Source organism: Lissotriton vulgaris, chromosome 9, assembly GCF_964263255.1.
Source record: "Lissotriton vulgaris chromosome 9, aLisVul1.2, whole genome shotgun sequence".
NCBI classification, from domain to species: domain Eukaryota; kingdom Metazoa; phylum Chordata; class Amphibia; order Caudata; family Salamandridae; genus Lissotriton; species Lissotriton vulgaris.
Window position 1 is genome coordinate 606,322,676 of NC_141697.1, and position 18,868 is coordinate 606,341,543.

At 50.6% G+C, this 18,868-nt stretch overlaps 1 protein-coding gene across 1 annotated transcript in view; it reads right to left on the reverse strand.

The window, feature by feature from the left end:
• The window catches only part of LOC147691951 (SH3KBP1-binding protein 1-like), a 308,124-nt gene that overhangs the window by 100,448 nt on the left and 188,808 nt on the right, over positions 1–18,868 (reverse strand). Inside the window, exon 12 of the mRNA XM_086938233.1 lies at positions 2,666–2,782. Within this exon, the coding sequence (XP_086794359.1) occupies positions 2,666–2,782 (117 nt within the window). The remainder of the gene's footprint in view (positions 1–2,665; positions 2,783–18,868) is intronic.

The following is an 18,868-nucleotide window of genomic DNA, read 5'->3' on the forward strand; positions in this document are numbered from 1 at the left end:
ATTAGAGCGTTGAAGGCCGCCGAGTCCTCCGTCGGCAATGTCTTGGCCGCAAAAAGCTGCGTGTCCTGGCTCGACTGCTGGTCCTCTGGGTCGCCTCCGGCCGACCAAGGTTGGTGTTCCTCCTCCGGATCCGAGTACGCCGGGTAGTTGTACTCGACGTCCTCATCATCAGCATCGCCTGCGGTGGAACGCGTTGGCGAGTGTTGTAGGGCTTGTGGAGACAGAGGCTCTATCGGAGCCGAAGACCCCGCAGAGTCCCTCTTATTCTTCAGAGGGATCCGAAAATGTTCCAACACCGGCTCCGTGGTGATTTTCCTCTTGAGGAGAGACAGTTTTCCAGTATTGGCGTCGATGATGACCTCCCGACGCTCCTCATCAGCAAGTGGCTGGAGCCGAAGCTTCGACACCACCAAGGCTGCTTTGGGTGTCAAGACCTCCTTCGATGGCTCGCCCTGTTTCGGCGCGAAAGCCTTTGGCGTCGACTTTGGCGGCAGGGTAAAGCGGATAGGCGTTTGCGCCTTCGCAGGCTTCGGCGTGTGCTTCGGCGCCACGTCGTCCGATTCGGGAACCACATCGTCCTTCCGTATCCGCTGCAGGGATTCCCCTACCTTCTTCGTTAAGGCCGGAGAGGGCTTGACCGGCTCGAGCGATCTCCCCGAGTCGGGAGTCGGTTCGATGAAAGGCACCCTTTTCGGGGCCGACACCTCACGCGCCTTGTCTCCAAGGGCCGGCGCCGGCCGATCCTGGGTTGCGGCGTCGCCTTGACGCTTCTTCGGAGCCGTCTTCGGGTTTTCGACCCCGACCGTCTTCGGCGCTGACGCAGCCGCGTCAGACAACTTCGCCTTCGGCGTCGACCCCGATGTTTTCGGGTCGGCCATTTTGGCATGGCTCTTCAAGTCGGCCATTTTGAATTGTTTGGAAGTTGACGCCTCCAGACCCTTCTGCACCACCGCACCTTTCACTTTCGGTTTTGAAACGAAGGAAGCGTGGCCCGATGGCTTCACTTTCGTTTTCCTGGACGGGAGTGTTGCCTTAGAAATGTCCGTAACCGGGCCCGTAGGCGGGGCTGCTGGACTTATAACAAGGTCTTGGGTAAGGCCCGAAGGCGATCCCTCGACCTGGGCCGCATGAAGGGGATTGACCCCTGAGTCTGGTTGGGGATGCTCCTCCTCCGAGCTATCCCCCACGGTGGCAATAGCCCGATCGTCGTCCCCTACCTCGTCGGCGACTTCGTCAAAGTCCTCATCACCCGCGTCGTAGGCATCCCCTTCGGACGCGGGACTAGAGTCCGAAACTTGTACGTCGTCGTCGTCTCCAACAGATTCTTCGAATATGTTGTCTGGTGGGGGCGCCGGGGTAGCCGATAACTGGGCCTGGAGTCTAGCGGCCCGACGAATCTTGAGAGTTTTCTTGCACCGGAATTTCGAACACGGCATGCAGCTGTCTTCGTCATGGGCCGGTGACAAGCATTTATTGCACACGGGGTGCACGTCGAGGTGTGGATATTTGGAGTTACACACCGGACACTTCTTGAACGGAGTCCGCTCCATAGCAGAAGTGTAGAGTAGGCCCGTCCGCGCCGAGAGCACGCGGAAGGGTAGCAAGAGTTCGGAGCTGAGAGTCAGACAAGAAACCCGAACGAAACTATACCGACGCTCAGCCTAAAGACCTTTTGGTCTCGAGTAGAAAAGTTGAACAACTATCGGTTCCGACAGAGGGAACCGAAAGACATCCAAACCCAATGGCGGAAAAAAACAATCTGGGGATGGAGGCGATGCCCATGCGCACTGTAGTCCAGGGGAGGAGCCACCTATCTCGTGATACTTCGAAGACTCTTCCAGGAAAACAATGTGCAATCATCCGGACCCAACACTAGGCGGCGATCTATGCACAGATATGAATTCAGCAGCCCACATGCCTCGAACATGATATTACAACAATATTTTATTTTTCTGAGAGGGTCTCTGGCTGACGGTGCATGCGTGCGGGGCGGCCCATAACAGGCAGGAGTGGTGGGAACTTAGAAGTGTGATGTAAGTTTGGCCTGTCGTCGCAGGCCGGCCAAACAGACATGTGCACTTCTATTTCTCCAACCCAGTTGTGTTCACAGTCTGGTTGGAGAAAAGCCGCTGGCTCCCAGGCAGTGTCTCAGCAGCAGAGAAGCCCGCTCAGATCAATCCTGACGCAGCTCTCATAGCATGAGAGCAGCATCTGGATTGGCTGGGCAGCCTGTGCCTTCCAAGAGACTGCCGGGAGTTGAGGACCAAGGTGACAGTCGGGGCAGCAGAAGGTAAGTTTGTTTTTAAAAAGACTCACTTTCACGGAATGGCGGCTGCCACTGCTGTCTGAAAGGGTTCAGCCAAACCAATACTGAACCCTATACCCTGTGCCTTTATAAAGTGGGTTACTCTTTACATTTTTAATGATACCTGTCTGAAATAAATTTCTGGTACTCCTGAATGACATATTGAGAGCCGAATGGTTGAACATGCGTTTGGATATCTCCATCCCAATATAAACAAAAGGCCAATCGAGGCACTACAGCCCTATTATCTAAAAACAACCATACAGATCATGGGTCATTGCAGCAGAACCAGATCTGCAGAGCCAAGTGTCAAAGTGTCAACAAAGTAGCATTTCAATGGCATCTAACGCAAACACTTACTTGTTTTTGGTGTGAGGTAGACACTAAGTGCCGTTATGGCGTCTTCAGACGGGTCTCGATAAAGCTCAGTGACCAGAAGATCATTGTCTTTCATCCTCAAAGGAAATTTTTGAACATCTAAAGCATTGGGAAAAGAGAAGGCAAAACACATGGAGTTGGTACTACAGTACAAATGGAGCTGGAAATACGAACTGTCACCAAGTATTTCAATGATCAAAAAAAGTTTCTAAAAAATTAAGTACAATAGGTTTACAGTCTCCGGGTATTGACACAATTTCACAGGTAAACAGTCCCACATAAAAAATAAAGATTTTAAAAAGTACCACATTAGACTAACAAAAGCAATACCAGCGTAAAGAAAATTACACAGCAAATACATCCACCTGACATGAAGAAGAAATTATATCTGGCTAAAACTGCTAAAAATGAATGCAGTCTGGTCAGTGTGCTCTAGGTCTTAAAGTGCCAAGGTGGCTTGATTTTCCAATAATTGAGATTGGAGCAGGTGGCTTAAAGACTGACAAATCAGTGTCTGGTCAGGAAGATATTGGAGTGACCACTTTGGATATTCAACTGGCATTAAGCACAACACCAGACGTCCTCTGCCAATGCTGTGCTGATTGTGTGTGAAGAAATAGTTGCATTCATTCAAGCAATCAAAGTCCTGCATTGCCAGAGTGAAATTACTGCACAGTGTATGTTCCTTGACTAACAGTGGAAAAAAACTTGAAATCTGAAATCGACCAAAGGAACACAATCTCCAAATCAATCTTCAAAGTCAGATAAAAAAAATTGAAAAACACTTATGTACTTGAAAATGGATCTGCTTCACGACTCAAAGAAGACCCACATTCGGCACTCACAGGAGATATTGCAAACACCCTTAGGTTGGACGATGCCTTATCTTAAAGCAACAATGGGACGATTCAGACTTAGATTGGACAGAAACGCCACATCTAAAATTTCCATGTCTGGACCTGGAGGCAAAGATTATGCTTTTTCATTTTTCCAACTTCTTTCACTTATAAAAGCTTCTTTAAACAAAACACAGTCCCAGACAAACTGGGAAAGAAAGGTAATTTAAATAGCAACAAATGGCAAGTCGTGGTCAGTCTCGTCCTTCGTAGCATTGCAACAATGGTATTGAATCCTTAATAGATCGATTGTTTTGCTGCTGCAAGATGCTGCAGGTTGGCTATATTTCATTCGGCTCTAAACATTCTGCTATGGAGAAAAGAAAATAATTACGTGAATTGATGTTTGCTTAGAAGGGATGAACGCAGTACTTGTATTTTAGTTGATTTGAGGCGCAGCACGCAAGTTGATGTGAATACCATGCTTTCCGATGAGGGGCTCTGGTTGTGCCTTACAGAAGGGAATGCTGGACGCACCACTAACAGTCATCCACATGCGAGTTCAACCAACTACAGGACAGCATGCCACCGAAAGCAATCCTCATGCCGTATTGTATGTTGCAGAGCTTTCCCAGTGATACAGCGCTGGGATGCTCCAGGGTAACCACGCGCTCTATAAAGCCAACATTCATTCATTCATAATGCAAGAAGTGGCGGCTCCTCTGGTAAGGTGGAGGAGCGTAGCCCCACTGCTTTGCAGCAGTGAAATAAAGGAAAAATATAATGATAATAAGTTGTTGTTATCATTTTATTTTGTCCTGCTGCAGCAGCTTTGCGCAGCAGGGCTTCACCACTCTCAGAGCAGGGGGAGGAGTGTTGGTCACACTCTCTAAGTGCACATTAATTTTTGGCCGGCTGTCTCGGGCCAGCCAAACATTCATTTGCACTTTGCATGTTCTCCACCCACGCTGTATTGCAGCCTGGGTGGAGAACATGCCCAGGCTCCCACTGCCTGTGAGCGCCGAACCACGGCGCTCAGACCAATCATAACACTGTATTGCAGTGTGATTGGCTTAGGGGAGACTGATTGTGCTTCCTGTTCCGGTCTGAGTGAGGGGGTACGGAGGAGAGAGGCGGCGAGGAGGTACGTTTTTTCTTTCTCTCTTTTTTACACTAGAGACGAGGCAGAGCACCAACAGAATAATGGGGAGCGATCCAGAGAAGGACGTTTCTCTGACATTAAGGAGGCTGAACAACCCTCATACAAGGAGGATGGCCTTTACAAGTATTTTTATTGGATTGTCAAACAATAGTGTCACGAGAAATAGACTTACTGTCAGTTTCAGGGAAAGTCATGCGGTCCAGTTTGAACAAGCCTCCTGATCGATGTTTCAGAAAAGCAAAGTTAGACTAGTCGCTGACACCTACATCATGCCACAGAAGCTCCTCTACCTACAAACGTAAATCACAAGTGCAAACATGTGGCAGAGAAGGTCCCTTTTGAGTGTTTCTGGAAAAAAACAACCTAGAGTTTCTTGTACCGTAAAGCAGCAACACATGGAGAGACATCCCCAGAAGAGAAAAAAGTGATGTGCTCTGAGGAACAGAACATTGGCCTAGAGGAAGGGGAGGAATAATCAAGTCTCCTGACTCCTGAGAAGAGAAGCAAGAGTTGGACAGGCAAAATGATACATCCAGCCATCAAATATGAGGTGCATTTCGCTGAAAGCCTGAGTAGAGGTAGTTAAATTCACCAACCAGGAAATGTGGATCTGATAATAAGCTGATGGTTGATTTGGAAGACTAGCATCCTGACAGCACTTGCCATGATACTGCATTTATATTCTCAGACTGAACAAAGATGCTCAAGGTGGCAAGATACGTAAACAAGAACTGACAAAGCAAAAAGGTCTCGTCTATGCAAGATATATTAGCAGTGTCAATGTTTTTTTAGCCATGATGTACAGCAGCATGGTTGCTGAGCAGCATGGCTAAAAGTTAAAAAAAAGAACCAAGATGCTATGATGTATGGGATCATCGTTGGCTGCGTTAGCGCATTTTTTTTAACCTGTCAACCATGCTGCCCAGCAGAGCAGCCTCATTGCTGTACAACATGGCTTAAAAAACACATTGACAAAGCTGAAAAGTAGAGTACGGCCTGGAGAACAGGTTCAAGCAACAAAACAGGAGGTGGACGGGCAATCATCGATAATAGGGCAAAAACACAGGCAAAAGAGACCGGGCAAGCAATAACAGAGTGGAGAGGGGGCGGAAAGTAACAACAGGGGAGGGTGGAGGAGGGCATGGATCAAGCTACAATGTGGGAGGGGGTGGGCGGGGGCCAAATAACGACAAAGAGTTTGAGGGGGGAGGCAGCCTGCAAACACATGCACTTTTAGTGAGTGCTGCAAGTAAAAGGAGGAAATGCTACTTAACGCACAAGTTACTACTTGTGTAACGATATATCTGTAAGAGACATTAGTTAGTGATAGATTTCTTACCTTAGAATATCCCCAGGCGTCGGTAGGCGTCGTCTGCGGCTCCGTGTCCGTCGTCGGCGCCGTGATGACGTTGTCGGAGTACTTAGACGCCGCCTCCGTGTGCTGACGTCAGTTCTTAGACACAGCTTTTCCACGCCAGAAGCGCTGAGCCATGTTAAAAACCAACACTGGTGCCATTGAAACTAGGGCCCTGAAAGGGGATGACCTTAACCCTAGATATCGGTTCGCAGAACGGGGAGGATGGGTGGTTCGGTAAGGAATCTATCACTAACTAATGTCTCTTACAGATATATCGTTACACAAGTAGTAACTTGTGCATCAGAAAGAGACACGTTAGTGATAGATTCCTTACCTTCGAATAGATACCCCAGCAATACCAATCCCGGTGGTGGGTCTGCGAACCAAAAATCACACCAGAAAGTCCTGGAGGACGGAACGGCCAAAGAAGCCATCCCTCTGGACTTGACTATCCAGGCAATAGTGTCTTGCAAACGTGTGCAGCGAGGCCCACGTAGCTGCCTGGCAAATGTCCTGCAAGGGCACTCCCCGGCCCAGGGCAGTTGTTGTCGCCGTGGCTCGGGTGGAGTGAGCCCGCAATCCAACAGGGGGCTCCTTTCTAGCCAAGGAGTAGCATGCCTGGATACACAAGATGATCCATCGGGAGATGGTCCTCTTATGTACCGCCTTCCCTTCTTAGCGCCCACGTAGCCCACAAAGAGTTGGTCATCCACCCGGAACTGGCGTGTGCGATCTAAGAAGAATGAGAGCGCACGTTTTGGGTCCAGACGGTGGAGCCGCTCTTCCTCTTTAGAGGGTGGCGGAAAGAAGGTTGGCAAAGTGATGGACTGCCCGATGTGGAAGGCTGTGACAACCTTGGGCAGGAAAGATGGCTTAGTACGCAACACAACCTTGTCCGGATGGACAGAAAGGAAAGGAGGAGTACAAGAGAGGGCCTAGAGCTCACTCACTCTCCTGGCAGAGGTGATGGCAACCAGGAAAGCAGTCTTCAGTGTAAGAAGGCGGAGAGGACAGTTGTGAAGTGGCTCAAAGGGAGCGCATATCAGAAATGTAAGTACAAGGTTCAAGTCCCACTGAGGCATCACAAACGGAACAGGTGGAAATGTGTGTGTGATGCCTTTTAGGAATCGATTTACAATAAGGGACTTGAACAAAGATGGTTGATCAGGCAGCCTTAAGAAGGCTGAAAGGGCAGAAAGATAGCCCTTGATAGTGCCCAGAGCAGAGCCCTGTTGGGCAAGAGAAAGAAGTAAGAGAAGAACCTCAGAAAGAGGGGCAGAGAGAGGATCCACAGCCTTTGCTGTGCACCATGCCACAAATTAGTTCCACTTGCAAGCGTATACCGACTTTGTGGAGGGACGCCTGGCTGCCAGAATGATGTTACAGACTTCAGGAGGCAAGTCAAATGGCCTCAACTGTCGCCGCTCAATCTCCAAGCATGGAGGTGGACACTGGACAGGTTAGGGTGGAGGGCCGTCCCCTGCTGCTGCGACAGAAGGTCCTCCCGAAGAGGCAGACGAACCGGGTGATCGACTGACAAATTGAGTAGCTCTGGATACCAGTACCTTCGCGCCCAGTCCGGAGTCACAAGGATGACATGGGCCCGGTCGCGATTGATCTTCTTCAGCACTCTGGGCAGAAGTGGTATAGGCGGAAAGGCGTACAACAGACCGCAACTCCACTCGCGAAGAAAAGTGTCTCCGAGCGAGTGCCGTCTTGGACACTCCAACGCGCAGAACTGATGACATTGCGCATTCTCTTCGGTAGCGAATAGATCTAACCAAGGCTCTCCCCACTGCAGAAAGAGACCTTGCGCCACGTCCAAGTTCAGACGCTGTAGGAGAGTAGGGTCTGCAATCCTATGATCACCCAGATTTTTTGCTTTTGTTTCACTGGTTTACGACTTTCTCTGGCTGTGGGCCTGCTAATCAGACCCACAGCCTGGCTGTTCTCTTTCTAAATTACGATATGTACCCTAGGTGCATTTACCAATTGGTACTGGGCCACCTTATCAGACCCTGTAACTCAGGGCATAGGTGTACCCAGGGCCGCCGGGGGCTGCAGCATGTATTATGCCACCCCTGGCTGGCCTCCTAAATTTGACACAACTGGCTGCATGACAGCTGGGGCGAAGTCGTGTAATCACCCTTTGCTTTGGATATAGTAGCCCTATATCTAACCATACCATGGACACCCGAGTTCCTATCAGTCACTCCTATGGCAGGCCTTGACAATCCTGAAGGCAGAGTGCGTGGGCTCGTGTGAACTAGGTTCTGGCCCGAGCCGAGCCCGGTTGCAGCTTGCGGAATCAAGACCCAATGGCTGTTCCATGATAACGCGTACCACATCGGTAACTTCGGTGTCGCGTTATCAAGACATGTCGAGTAAGGTGTCATACGAATCGGGATGCTGCCCTCTCACCAACTCTGGCGACGAGGTTAGCATTCCGCCCTTCTAGAGGGACACGACATGTACGTAACTGTGAACCCCGGTTAAAGTTAACTAAAGCCTCAGCTCCACAAAATGGATGCTGCCACCACAGACACGAGTCTGACCTCCTGCTGCTGGGAGTCCTTCCAGCGAGGAGCGCTTGGACAAAGGGTTTCCTGTCGAGGGCGGTGTTCGCACCGTCCCAGACAGGGTTTGTGTATTCTGGGTAGGTAGGGCTTTTGCGAGAAGGTGACTGCGGAGTGGCACCCCGGTGCTCACTACGCATCTGCCGGTCAGAACCAGTTCCAGGGGCGCCAGCCCTGGCCTGGGGAAAGTCCGGCAGGGGAGAGGGGTGTAACTACCCCCTTCCTGGTCCCACCCTTAGGGCAGGACCTAGTCATGTACCCACCCCTTTCTTTAGAATAAAGGCCGGAGCGGGGACCCTTCCAAATTAGATCATCTTTGAATCAAGAACTACTTTCTACGAAAGGACACTCAAGACTCTTCTCAAGATTTCTCCCTTGTGACTAAGGAGTAGTCACCCTGCATCAGCGGGCACCATCTAAGAACTCTGCGGTTTGCTGTAAGTCCTTCCTCAAGGAATCCGACGGCCCAGCTCGACGAGAACCGGCTTCCCTGGCACCTCTGACCTCTACCCACGTCATCAGCTCAGCTGTGATCTGTGGGTGCGACGAGACCTCGAGGGACCGGCCATCATCAGAACCTGCACGCTCTTAACCAGCACGACCTTCGAAGCAATTCCCTGGTGAGTGCTCTGGGGTCCGAGAAGCCCCGACCCTGAGCCGCTCCAGCACCGAAGTGCAGTCTCCCAGCATCTCCACGATCTGCGTGGGGCCCTTCTGCTCGCTGCTCAGCACGTTGTCTGGTCACTAGCCGCTGGCTTGTGCCCTTCTGTGACGACATCCGACAATCAACACTGCTGGTCTGGTTGCTCCAGACTGGCCCTTGCTTCCATCTTTGCGAGAAGCACCCCGGACCCTCCTGGTCCACTCAAGACGCCATCTTAGGCCCACCACGTGGCCCTGAGATCTGCCAAGGCTTGTTGCCCCATCCTGGGCCCAGCGACGCCGACAGCATCATCCTTCGTGGGACAGCTCGCACCTCCACCGTGGTCGCCGACAACGCCTCCTGGTCCGTGAGACTGCAGAGCCTAGCGTCGCCCACTCACCTGGTCGAGGTGACGGCCAACCGGTGCCATCCTGGTACCCTCTGACTGCTGGCTAGTAGTACGAACTTGGTCCCCTCTGCTTTCAGGTATCAACAATCTCTGATCCAGGCTTGGATCTCTACGAACTATTCATCACTGGTCGCCGGCCAGCAACTCCTTTTCTTCCGGCTCCTGGCTCGTCAGCGAAGACCCCGACATCTGTAAGACTTGTGCAGCCGCAGCCCTCGTGGCTAGGTAACTCGGCATTTCGGTGCCTGCATAGCCTCTTTACTCTAGGGTCCCGTGTCCCTCGCTTCCGACTTGCCTTATCGGGTCCGCCCGAGACCTTAAACTTTCCGTGTCCTCGGACACTTGTTTTAATTGTGAACTTGAAGTATTTTCCTAAGAGATTTGGTTTGTGCTTAGTACCCTGTCCTCATAAAGAGTACAGGGCTGTTGTGATTCTTAATAAATATACTGTTTATTTTCATAACACTTGTGTGGTGTCCTTTCACTTGGTGTTCAAGGGGTATATGTGGTATAACAGCTGGCTTAACACGCCCTCTCGAGACTTTAGCCTTGGACTGCTCGTATCCACGCTACTAGGATAGCTGGTCTATAGGTTGACTTACAACCAAACACCATAAGGGTCGTTGGAACGATACATAGCGGTCGCTAGAATAGCGAACGTTGCATATCGGGCCAACTTCTCACAGACGCCATTCGTGATTCATCATGCACCGGCGGCTGAGTTCGTCCGCCCTGGCGTTCAGAGAACCTGCCAGGTGTTGAACCACCAGGGTCACGCCCTGATGTTCCAGCCACTGCCAGAGGCGCAGAGCCTCCTGGCAGAGGGTCCATGACCCCACCCGCCCTGTTTGTTGCAGTACCACATGGCGGTGGTGTTGTCCATGAACACCTGCACTGCACTCCCTCGGACAGAGGGGAGGAATGCCTTCAGTGCTAGAAGAATCGCCCGCAGCTCCAAAAGGTTGATATGGAGCCGGGACTCCGCCGGAGACCAGACGCCTCTGATCTCCACCTCTCCCATGTGGCCTCCCCAGCCCTGGAAGGACGCGTCCGTCACAACTAAGTGCTCCGGTTGGGGAAGGGAGAGGGATCTGCCGCTGACCCAATCGTGGTCCGTGAGCCACCACTGCAGCTGTCTCGCAGTGCCCTCCGAGATCAGGACGTGGTCGGACAGGTTGCCCTGATGCTGGGCCCATTGAAACTTCAGGTCACACTGCAGAGCCCGCATCCGCCACCTGGCGTGATGCACCAGTAGGATGCAGGAGGCCATCAGCCCCAGAAGCCGCAGCGTCAACCTGACTGAGATCCGGGATAACGGCTGAAAGATGGGAATCAGAGCCTGAATATCCCAGACCCGCTGTTCGGGCGGATAAACCCGAAACCGCGCCGAGTCTAGAACCGCTCCGATGAAGAGGAGCTTCTGAGAGGGGCACAGGTGTGACTTCGGCACATTGATGGAGAACCCCAGCTGGTGTAGGAGGTCTGCCGTCGTCTGGAGGTGGTTGACTACTGTCTGGGGCGAGCCCGCCTTCAACAACCATTCGTCGAGGTAGGGGAAGACTGAGCCCCCTAACCTGCGCAGATGAGCTGCGACCACCGCCATCACCTTTGTGAACACCCGTGGGGCGCTGGTAAGGCCGAAGGGGAGCACGGTGTACTGAAAGTGCTCGTGGCCAACCGTGAACCTCAGGTAGCGCCGGTGGGCCGGCAGGACGGGGATGTGGAAATACGCGTCCTGCAAGTCCAACGCTACCATCCAGTCTCCTGGGTCCAGGGCAGCTAAGACCTGAGCCAGTGTCAGCATCTTGAACTTCTCCTTCCGGAGGAAGCCATTGACGTTCCGTAGGTCCAAGATAGGGCGTAGGCCCCCTTTGACCTTCTTGGGTACCAGAAAGTAGTGGGAGTAGCAACAACACCCTACTTCTGGCCCAGGAACACGCTCGATGGCCCCCTTGGCCAAGAGGGCCGTAACTTCCTCCTGCAGAAGTCGCAAATGATCCCCGATACATGGTGGTTCTGCGGTGGCATGGCTGGAGGAGTCGCCTCGAAGGGGAGGGAGTAGCCCCTTCGGACGATCTGCAGCACCCACATGTCCGACGTGACAGTGCGCCAGTGGGAGTGGTGATGGCGAACCCTGCCACCCACTGGCGTCACATGGGCCTGAAAGCACGGACTAGGAGGGTTTTGAGGCGGATGCTGCGGGGGAAGGTGTGGACTGACCTCGCCGTTGTCCCCAACCGTCGCCACGGCGGTTTCCACGGCCGCCACCGCGTTGGGTATTACCCTGCAGAGCGTGGCTGGCAGCACGTGTGGTTACACCCCTTCCGTGGCCACGAAAGGAGTGAAAGGCAGCCGATTGCTGGCGTGGGGCCGAGAGGCCCAAGGACTTGGCCGTAGCCCTGGAGTCCTTAAAACGCTCAAGCGCATGGTCTGCCTTGTCGCCAAAAAGGCGACGGCCATCAAACGGCATGTCCATCAGTGTGTTCTGGACATCGGCTGAGAAATTGGCTGACCTCAACCAGGCGTGGCGTCTGACCGCCACCGTCGTTGCCATCGCTCTACCCAGTGAGTCGGTGGTATCCAGTCCACACCGGATAGAATATCTGGCTGCATCCCGACCTTCCACAAGGGCTTGGCCGAGTTTGGCCCGTACCTCCAACGGACCACTCTGGCAGCACTTCCACGACCGTATCCCACAGAGAGTGGGTGTAGCGGCCCAAGAGGCATGCAGTGTTAGAAGACCGCAGTCCCAGACTAAGGGAGGAGAAGATCTTTTTGCCATACTGCTCATACCTCTTGGATTCCCTGTCCGGCGGAGCCGACGGGAATGCGGTCTGGGAATTGGAGGCCTGGGTGACCAGGCTCTCAGGGGTGGGGTGGGTGGACAGGAAACATGGGTCACCCGGGCCGGGCGGTGGCGTCTGGCCACGTTCCTATCTACGGGCGAACCCGTAGCGGGCTTTGACCAAGTGCCCAAAAGAACGTCAGTTAAGGCCTTGTTAAACGGCAGCAGAGGCTCGGCTGAGCATGACTGCGGCTTAAGGACCTCGGTGAGTAGGTTAGTCCTCACAGCCGCGACGGGGAGCTCGAGGCCCAAGGCCTTGGCTGCCCTCATCAACACCACACTATAGGTTGCCCCCTCCTCCGTAGCCACGCTAGGAGGGGAGACAAAGCCAGTGTCAGGCGAGGTGTCTAAACCACTGGCTTCCCCAAGTTCACCTGCCCAGTCCTCATAAGACTGGCACTCACGTGTCAGAGGGTCCTCAGACCCCTCCCAATCCTCCTCATCACCCATCACCTGGTACTCAGGGTCAGCAAAGGATGGGGCCGGTTCATGGAAAGTGAACTCACCGAACGGCGTCTGAATCGGCGCCGAGTGGCGCCGGAACCGGGTTGAGGGAGGCGTCGGGGACGGCGCCACCCGAGGAAGACGCCGGGGGTGACACCTGTGGGGTCGGCGCTGGGGAGGTCGTTAAGTCCACCGGCGATGACCCGGATCCGGAACCGGATCCAGCGGGGCCCTGCGGTGCCGGGCCCTAAGGCGCCGTCGGCGTCGAAGCACCCGACGGCGTCGGGGCCAAAGCCCCCGACCCGCTAGGACCCCCAGACGGGACCGCTGGGCCCAAAGGCGCCGCGGAACCCGCCGCGGAAGCCGGACACGCCTGCGACTCCGACGGAGCTGCGTGGGCGGTGCCACCTGAACCCCCGGCCACGTCGCACGAGCGTCGGGGGGAGTCAGAACAGCGATGACGTCTCTTCGACTTCTTGTGCTTACCTGACGACTTCGTCCCTGAGGAGTGATGTCGACTCCCGGAGCCATGATGGCTCCGCTCCCGCGACCGGTCCCTCGACCTCCGTCCGGACCAGGACCTCTCTCGGCGCGAGGCCGACTGCCGGAGTTCGAGTCGCTTACGGGACCGCTCCCGTCTAGCTTTCGAAGTAAAGGCCCGGCAGTCGAGGCAGGTCTTGTCGTCGTGGTCAACGCCGGGACAGTGGAGACACCGACGGTGAGGATCCGTGACCGACATCAGTCGGTCGCAATCTTCACAGGGCTTGAAACCAGGCATCCCTATCGGCACCGATCGGAGTCGAAGACTCGAAAAAGGATGATCAAAAGATCAAAAAAGAGTTAGTCAAAAAGTGACTAAGGTAACACTTTTTCCGGATCTGCGCTGCTGGCGCGGAAAAAAGAAGAACTGACGTCAGCACGCGGAGGCGGCGTCTAAGTACTCAGACGACGTCATCACAGCGCCCACGACGCAGACCACGGACCTGCAGACGACGCCTACCGATGCGCAAGGGTAGTGCTACGCAAAAAAATTCCGGATCCAGTCTGACGCCTGGGGATATTCTAAGGTAAGGAATCTATCACGAACGTGTCTCTTTCAGATCCTGTAAGCATCTGTTTGAGACATGCAGTGCTGTAGATTCACATGCTGTGCATAGTCCTGCCATCTAGTGTTGGGCTTGGACATTTGCCAGTTTTTCTTCGGAGAAGACTTTCGAGTCACAAGGCATAGACTTCTTCGAAATGCGAATGGGCATCGGCTCTATTGTTAGGTTGCTTTTTTCACCTAAATGGGGAGGATGTAGACGGAGCACAGAGATGCAGGAAAGCTGACCTTGCGCACAAATAGTAAAAGTCAAAATAATAGTTTCTGCAACACCGAATGGCTTCTGGGGAAGAGGATGGGCGCATGTGAATGTACAGCACTACATGCCATGAAAAGATGCTCACAGGGCAAGTAACATTTTCAATTCATGGCATGTGTAGCTGTAGATACACATCTTGTGCATAGACTGTAAAGAAGACCTCACAAAATGGTGCCTAGCCTGAGGATGTCACAGAGGATTGGGAAGGCTTTTGGCTGCTTATTTTTTCCTGCTGAAAATAAAGTACTGTAATGCTTCTTTTGACCAGAGCCTGCCCCCCCCAACCTGGGATCACTTGTGGCCCTCTCTGGGGGGCACCTCCCAGTTTGAAGACCCCAGTTGTATAGTATGTTATGGCCTGTCATTGTATATATGATATGGTCCCGCCACTGATTGGGATGGTATGTTAGGGTATAGCTTATCATTGTATAATATGGTATGGCCTGTCGCTATAAAGCACAATACGGTATGGTATAGTATGGTATGGTATGGCCTGTCACTGTACGATATGGTATGGCCGGTGGGATAGTATGGTACGGTATCTTATGTCATTGTATATTATGTAATGGTGTGTCGTTATATAGTATGGTATGGCCTGTCAATGTATAGTATGCTATGGTATATGGCCTGTCGTATAGTATGGTATGGGCTGTCACTGTATACTATAGTATGTTATGGTATGATCTGTCATTGTGAAGTAAGTAATGGTATGATATGGTCTGGAATGTATGGTATGATCTGGTATGGTACAGTATGGTATGGCCGGTCACTGTATAGTATCTTATGGTATGTTATCGCCAACTACTGTATGGTATGGTATAGCATGGCTTGACATTCTATGGTATGGTATGATATTGTTTTGTATGGTTGTTCATTGCTTGGTATGGTATGGTATGTCCTGTCATAGGAGGGTATGGTATGTTAAATCATTGTATGGTAAGGCATGGTCTGTCATTGTAGGGTATGGTATAGAATGGCGTATCGACATATAGTATGGCATGTGATGGCCTATCAGTGTATAGTCCGGTATGGCCTGTCATTGTACAGTATGGTATGGTATGGCCTCCCAATGTATAGTATGGCATAGTATTGCCTGCCATTGTATATCGTATGGTATTGCTAAAGTATGTCCTGTCATTGTTAATATAGAATGATATGGTAAGGTCTGTCATTGTATAGTATGGCACAATACTGTATGGTGTGTCATTGTATAGTATGGCATGGTAAGGCCTGTGTTTATATAACAAGGCATGACAGATCATTGTATAGTATAGTATGGCCTGTCGTATGTATGATATGATGTTGTATGCCCTGTCATTGTATAGTATGGTACGGTATGATATGGCCTGTTATTGCATAGTACGGTATGGGGTGTCAATGTATAGTATGGTATGGTCGGTCACAGTATAGTATGGTAAGGCCCGACATTGTATAGTATAGTATGTTATGGTTTGGCCTGTAATTGAATAGTACATAATGGTATGATATGGCCAGTCAGTATATGGTATGGAATGATCTGTTATGTATGGTATGGTTGATCACTGAATGGTATGGTATTGCATGGCTTGTCATCCAATGGTCATTGTTTGGTAGGGTATGGTATGGTCTGTCATTGTAGGGTTTGGTTTGTTAAAGCATTGTATGGTATGATCTGCCAATGTATGGTATGATCTGCCAATGTATGGTACGGTATATTATCGCCTGTCACTGTATAGTAAGGCACAATACAGTTGGTATGAAATTGTATAGTATGGTACGGTATATGTCCTGTCATTGTATAGTATGGTATGGACTGTCAATGTATGTATAGTATGGTATGGTCTGTCACTGTATAGTATGTAATGGTATAAAATGGCCGGTCATTATATAGTATGATATGGTATGTATGATCTGGTATAGTATAGTATAGTATGGCTGGTCACTGTATGGTATGTTATCGTAGAGCCTATCACTGTATGCCATGGTATTGCATGGCTGGTCATTCTATGGTATGATATTGTATTGTATGGCCGGTTATTGTTCGGTATGGTATTGCCGGTCACTGTAGGGCAGAGGTCTTCAAACTTTAGGATGCCGAGACCCCCCTGTCAACATTTTCAGGCGCAAGGACCCCGTCCTGACAAAAATTTCTAAACCTGTATGCAGGACTACTGGAATTATGAGGCAGGTGAGGACTAAATTACGCGACAGGCATGACCAAATTGGGTGGGAAATGTTATTTGATGCCGCGTATTTTGGGATAGCATTGCTTCATTATTTTTACAGACAGTAACACTGAGAAACGATTTCACCCCATCAGTAGCAGTTTAGAACCAAAATACAGCAATTAACAACAGAAAGATGTCTATTTAACTTTTGTGATGGGCCTTCTACTCCGCAGAAATAAGTGCTGCCACATTGGGAGCTCACCTGGCCTTGGCCGGGAGCAACAGGGGTCCCTTAAAACCCTGGCGGTCTTGAGCTGAGCTAAGCAGTTTACCTATGCCGCTTTCCTCTCACCCCCTCCCCTGTCCTAATCCCGGATCCCTCTCTCACTTTGCAGGCCATTTCTATCACCCCTTTTTACAATTTCTGAACTCTCCCCATTCAACCTCTCACTTCACCTTTAATCACCTTCTGCCATTCTGCCTTTTCACTGCCCTAATCTCGAACAGTCACCTCCCGTGCCCCTCAGCACTTCTCATTCACCTCAAGTCTCTCCATTCAAATTTCTATTTGCATCTTACACCTGTTCAGTCTCTCCATTCATCTTTCCCATCTTCCCTTTGTTTTTCCACACCTTCTTGAACCAACGTCTCTCTCCCCTGTTACCTCAGCACCAGTGCTTAATTTGAGCAGGTGGTTTCCAGTGCTCCGCACTGGCACCTATTTGTGCACACAGGCACTCTGACAGTGTGCCACATGGTGACTGTCTTTGTAATTTAGAGGAGCAGAACAGCTGTTTGTTAATTCAATATACATTAAAAACGATAAACTCCCGACACCCATGCCATTCTTATAGCTTTGGGGGCTTGATATACTCTGAATAGTCACACTTGTACAAGTGTTATGGTTGGTAGTTGCATTGGGTATTGTCATTGGCCGCGCAGGCCACTCTACATTCTTCGCCACTGCACTCTACACCACTCCAGTCTAGGTCACTCCAGTCTACTCTACACAACTCCATACCACTTTACTCTGCAATACTGCACTCTCAACCACTGTACTGTACTCTGAGCCACCCCACTCTATCCAGCTACTCCACTCTACCCTGCACCACTCCACCATTCACTATACTCTGAAATAATCTGCTCTACGCTACTTTACTCCACTTGGGACCACTCTACGCCACAGCAATCTGCGGTGTACCCTTCCATACCACTATACTCTACTCTGCACCACTGCACTCTACTATAACCAATCCAATCCAAAAATTCTTTATTTCGGTCTTTTAGACCATAAAAGATACAATAAAAACATTCAACATTAAAAAAAAAACATTCCCTTATGTAAAAAACATAGCATAAAAATTAAATTCCTTGGAAGTCTATTCATGAGAGGGAGTACATTACAGTTCATATCAATGTTCAGTCTTTTAGAAGTTTATTCCTTATCTGCCACATGGCCATTATGTATTTGGCAACTGCAAAGACTATGTGGGGCAGAGTGCTAGTTTTCAGTATTCTGTAAGAGTTCAGATGGCTCCTTATGCCCAAGTTCCTACATAATGGCACAAGCCAATATTTCCTTGGTCTATTGTAGGCTGGGCAGAAGAACAGAACATGAATTTCCTCCTCATCATGATTACTATAACCACTGCGCTCTACATCACTGCACTCAACACCACTTTACTCTAAATCAGTGCACTCTTTGCCACTGCATAGTAGGCCAATTTACTCTACACTCTACACCACTATACTTTACTCTGCAACACTCCACTATACCTTGCGCTAGTCTAGGACACTCGACTCTGATACTCTATACCCCTCCATTCTATTATACGCCACGCTGCAAAGTCTTTGCAAGTCCCTCTACTCCACTCCATATCATTCTGTGCCACTCCACTACTCTGAGCCATCTGTCTCTCTCCTGCATTGATTAATGCTGCCAAAACAAATTTCTATACGGCAGCCATAGAAGCTGCTAATAATAAACAAAAAGCGATTTTTAAGATTGTGAATGTTTTTAATAATCCAAAAATATTGTTGCAGGAAATTCCCCCTTCTCAGATGCTTTGTAACACCATAGCGGATTTCTTTGAACAAAAAGTGTAGGTCCTTACCAAAGATTTTTCCCTGCCTAACTCTCAGACTCCAGATGAAGGGAGCCTGGCAGGTACAGACATGGCCTGTATGAAGAATTTTCAGCCTATTGGTCTGGAGGAAACCCGCCAGGCCATATTGTCGATCAAGTCGGGATCTCCTTTTGATCCTTGCCCCCCTATTCTTTTACAGGCCCTTGTGGACACAGTTAACCCCATTATCAACAATATTATAAACGCCTCACTATGTACAGCAATGATTCCAACGGAGTGGAAACTTGCAGCAGTAAAACCCTTACAGAAAAAACA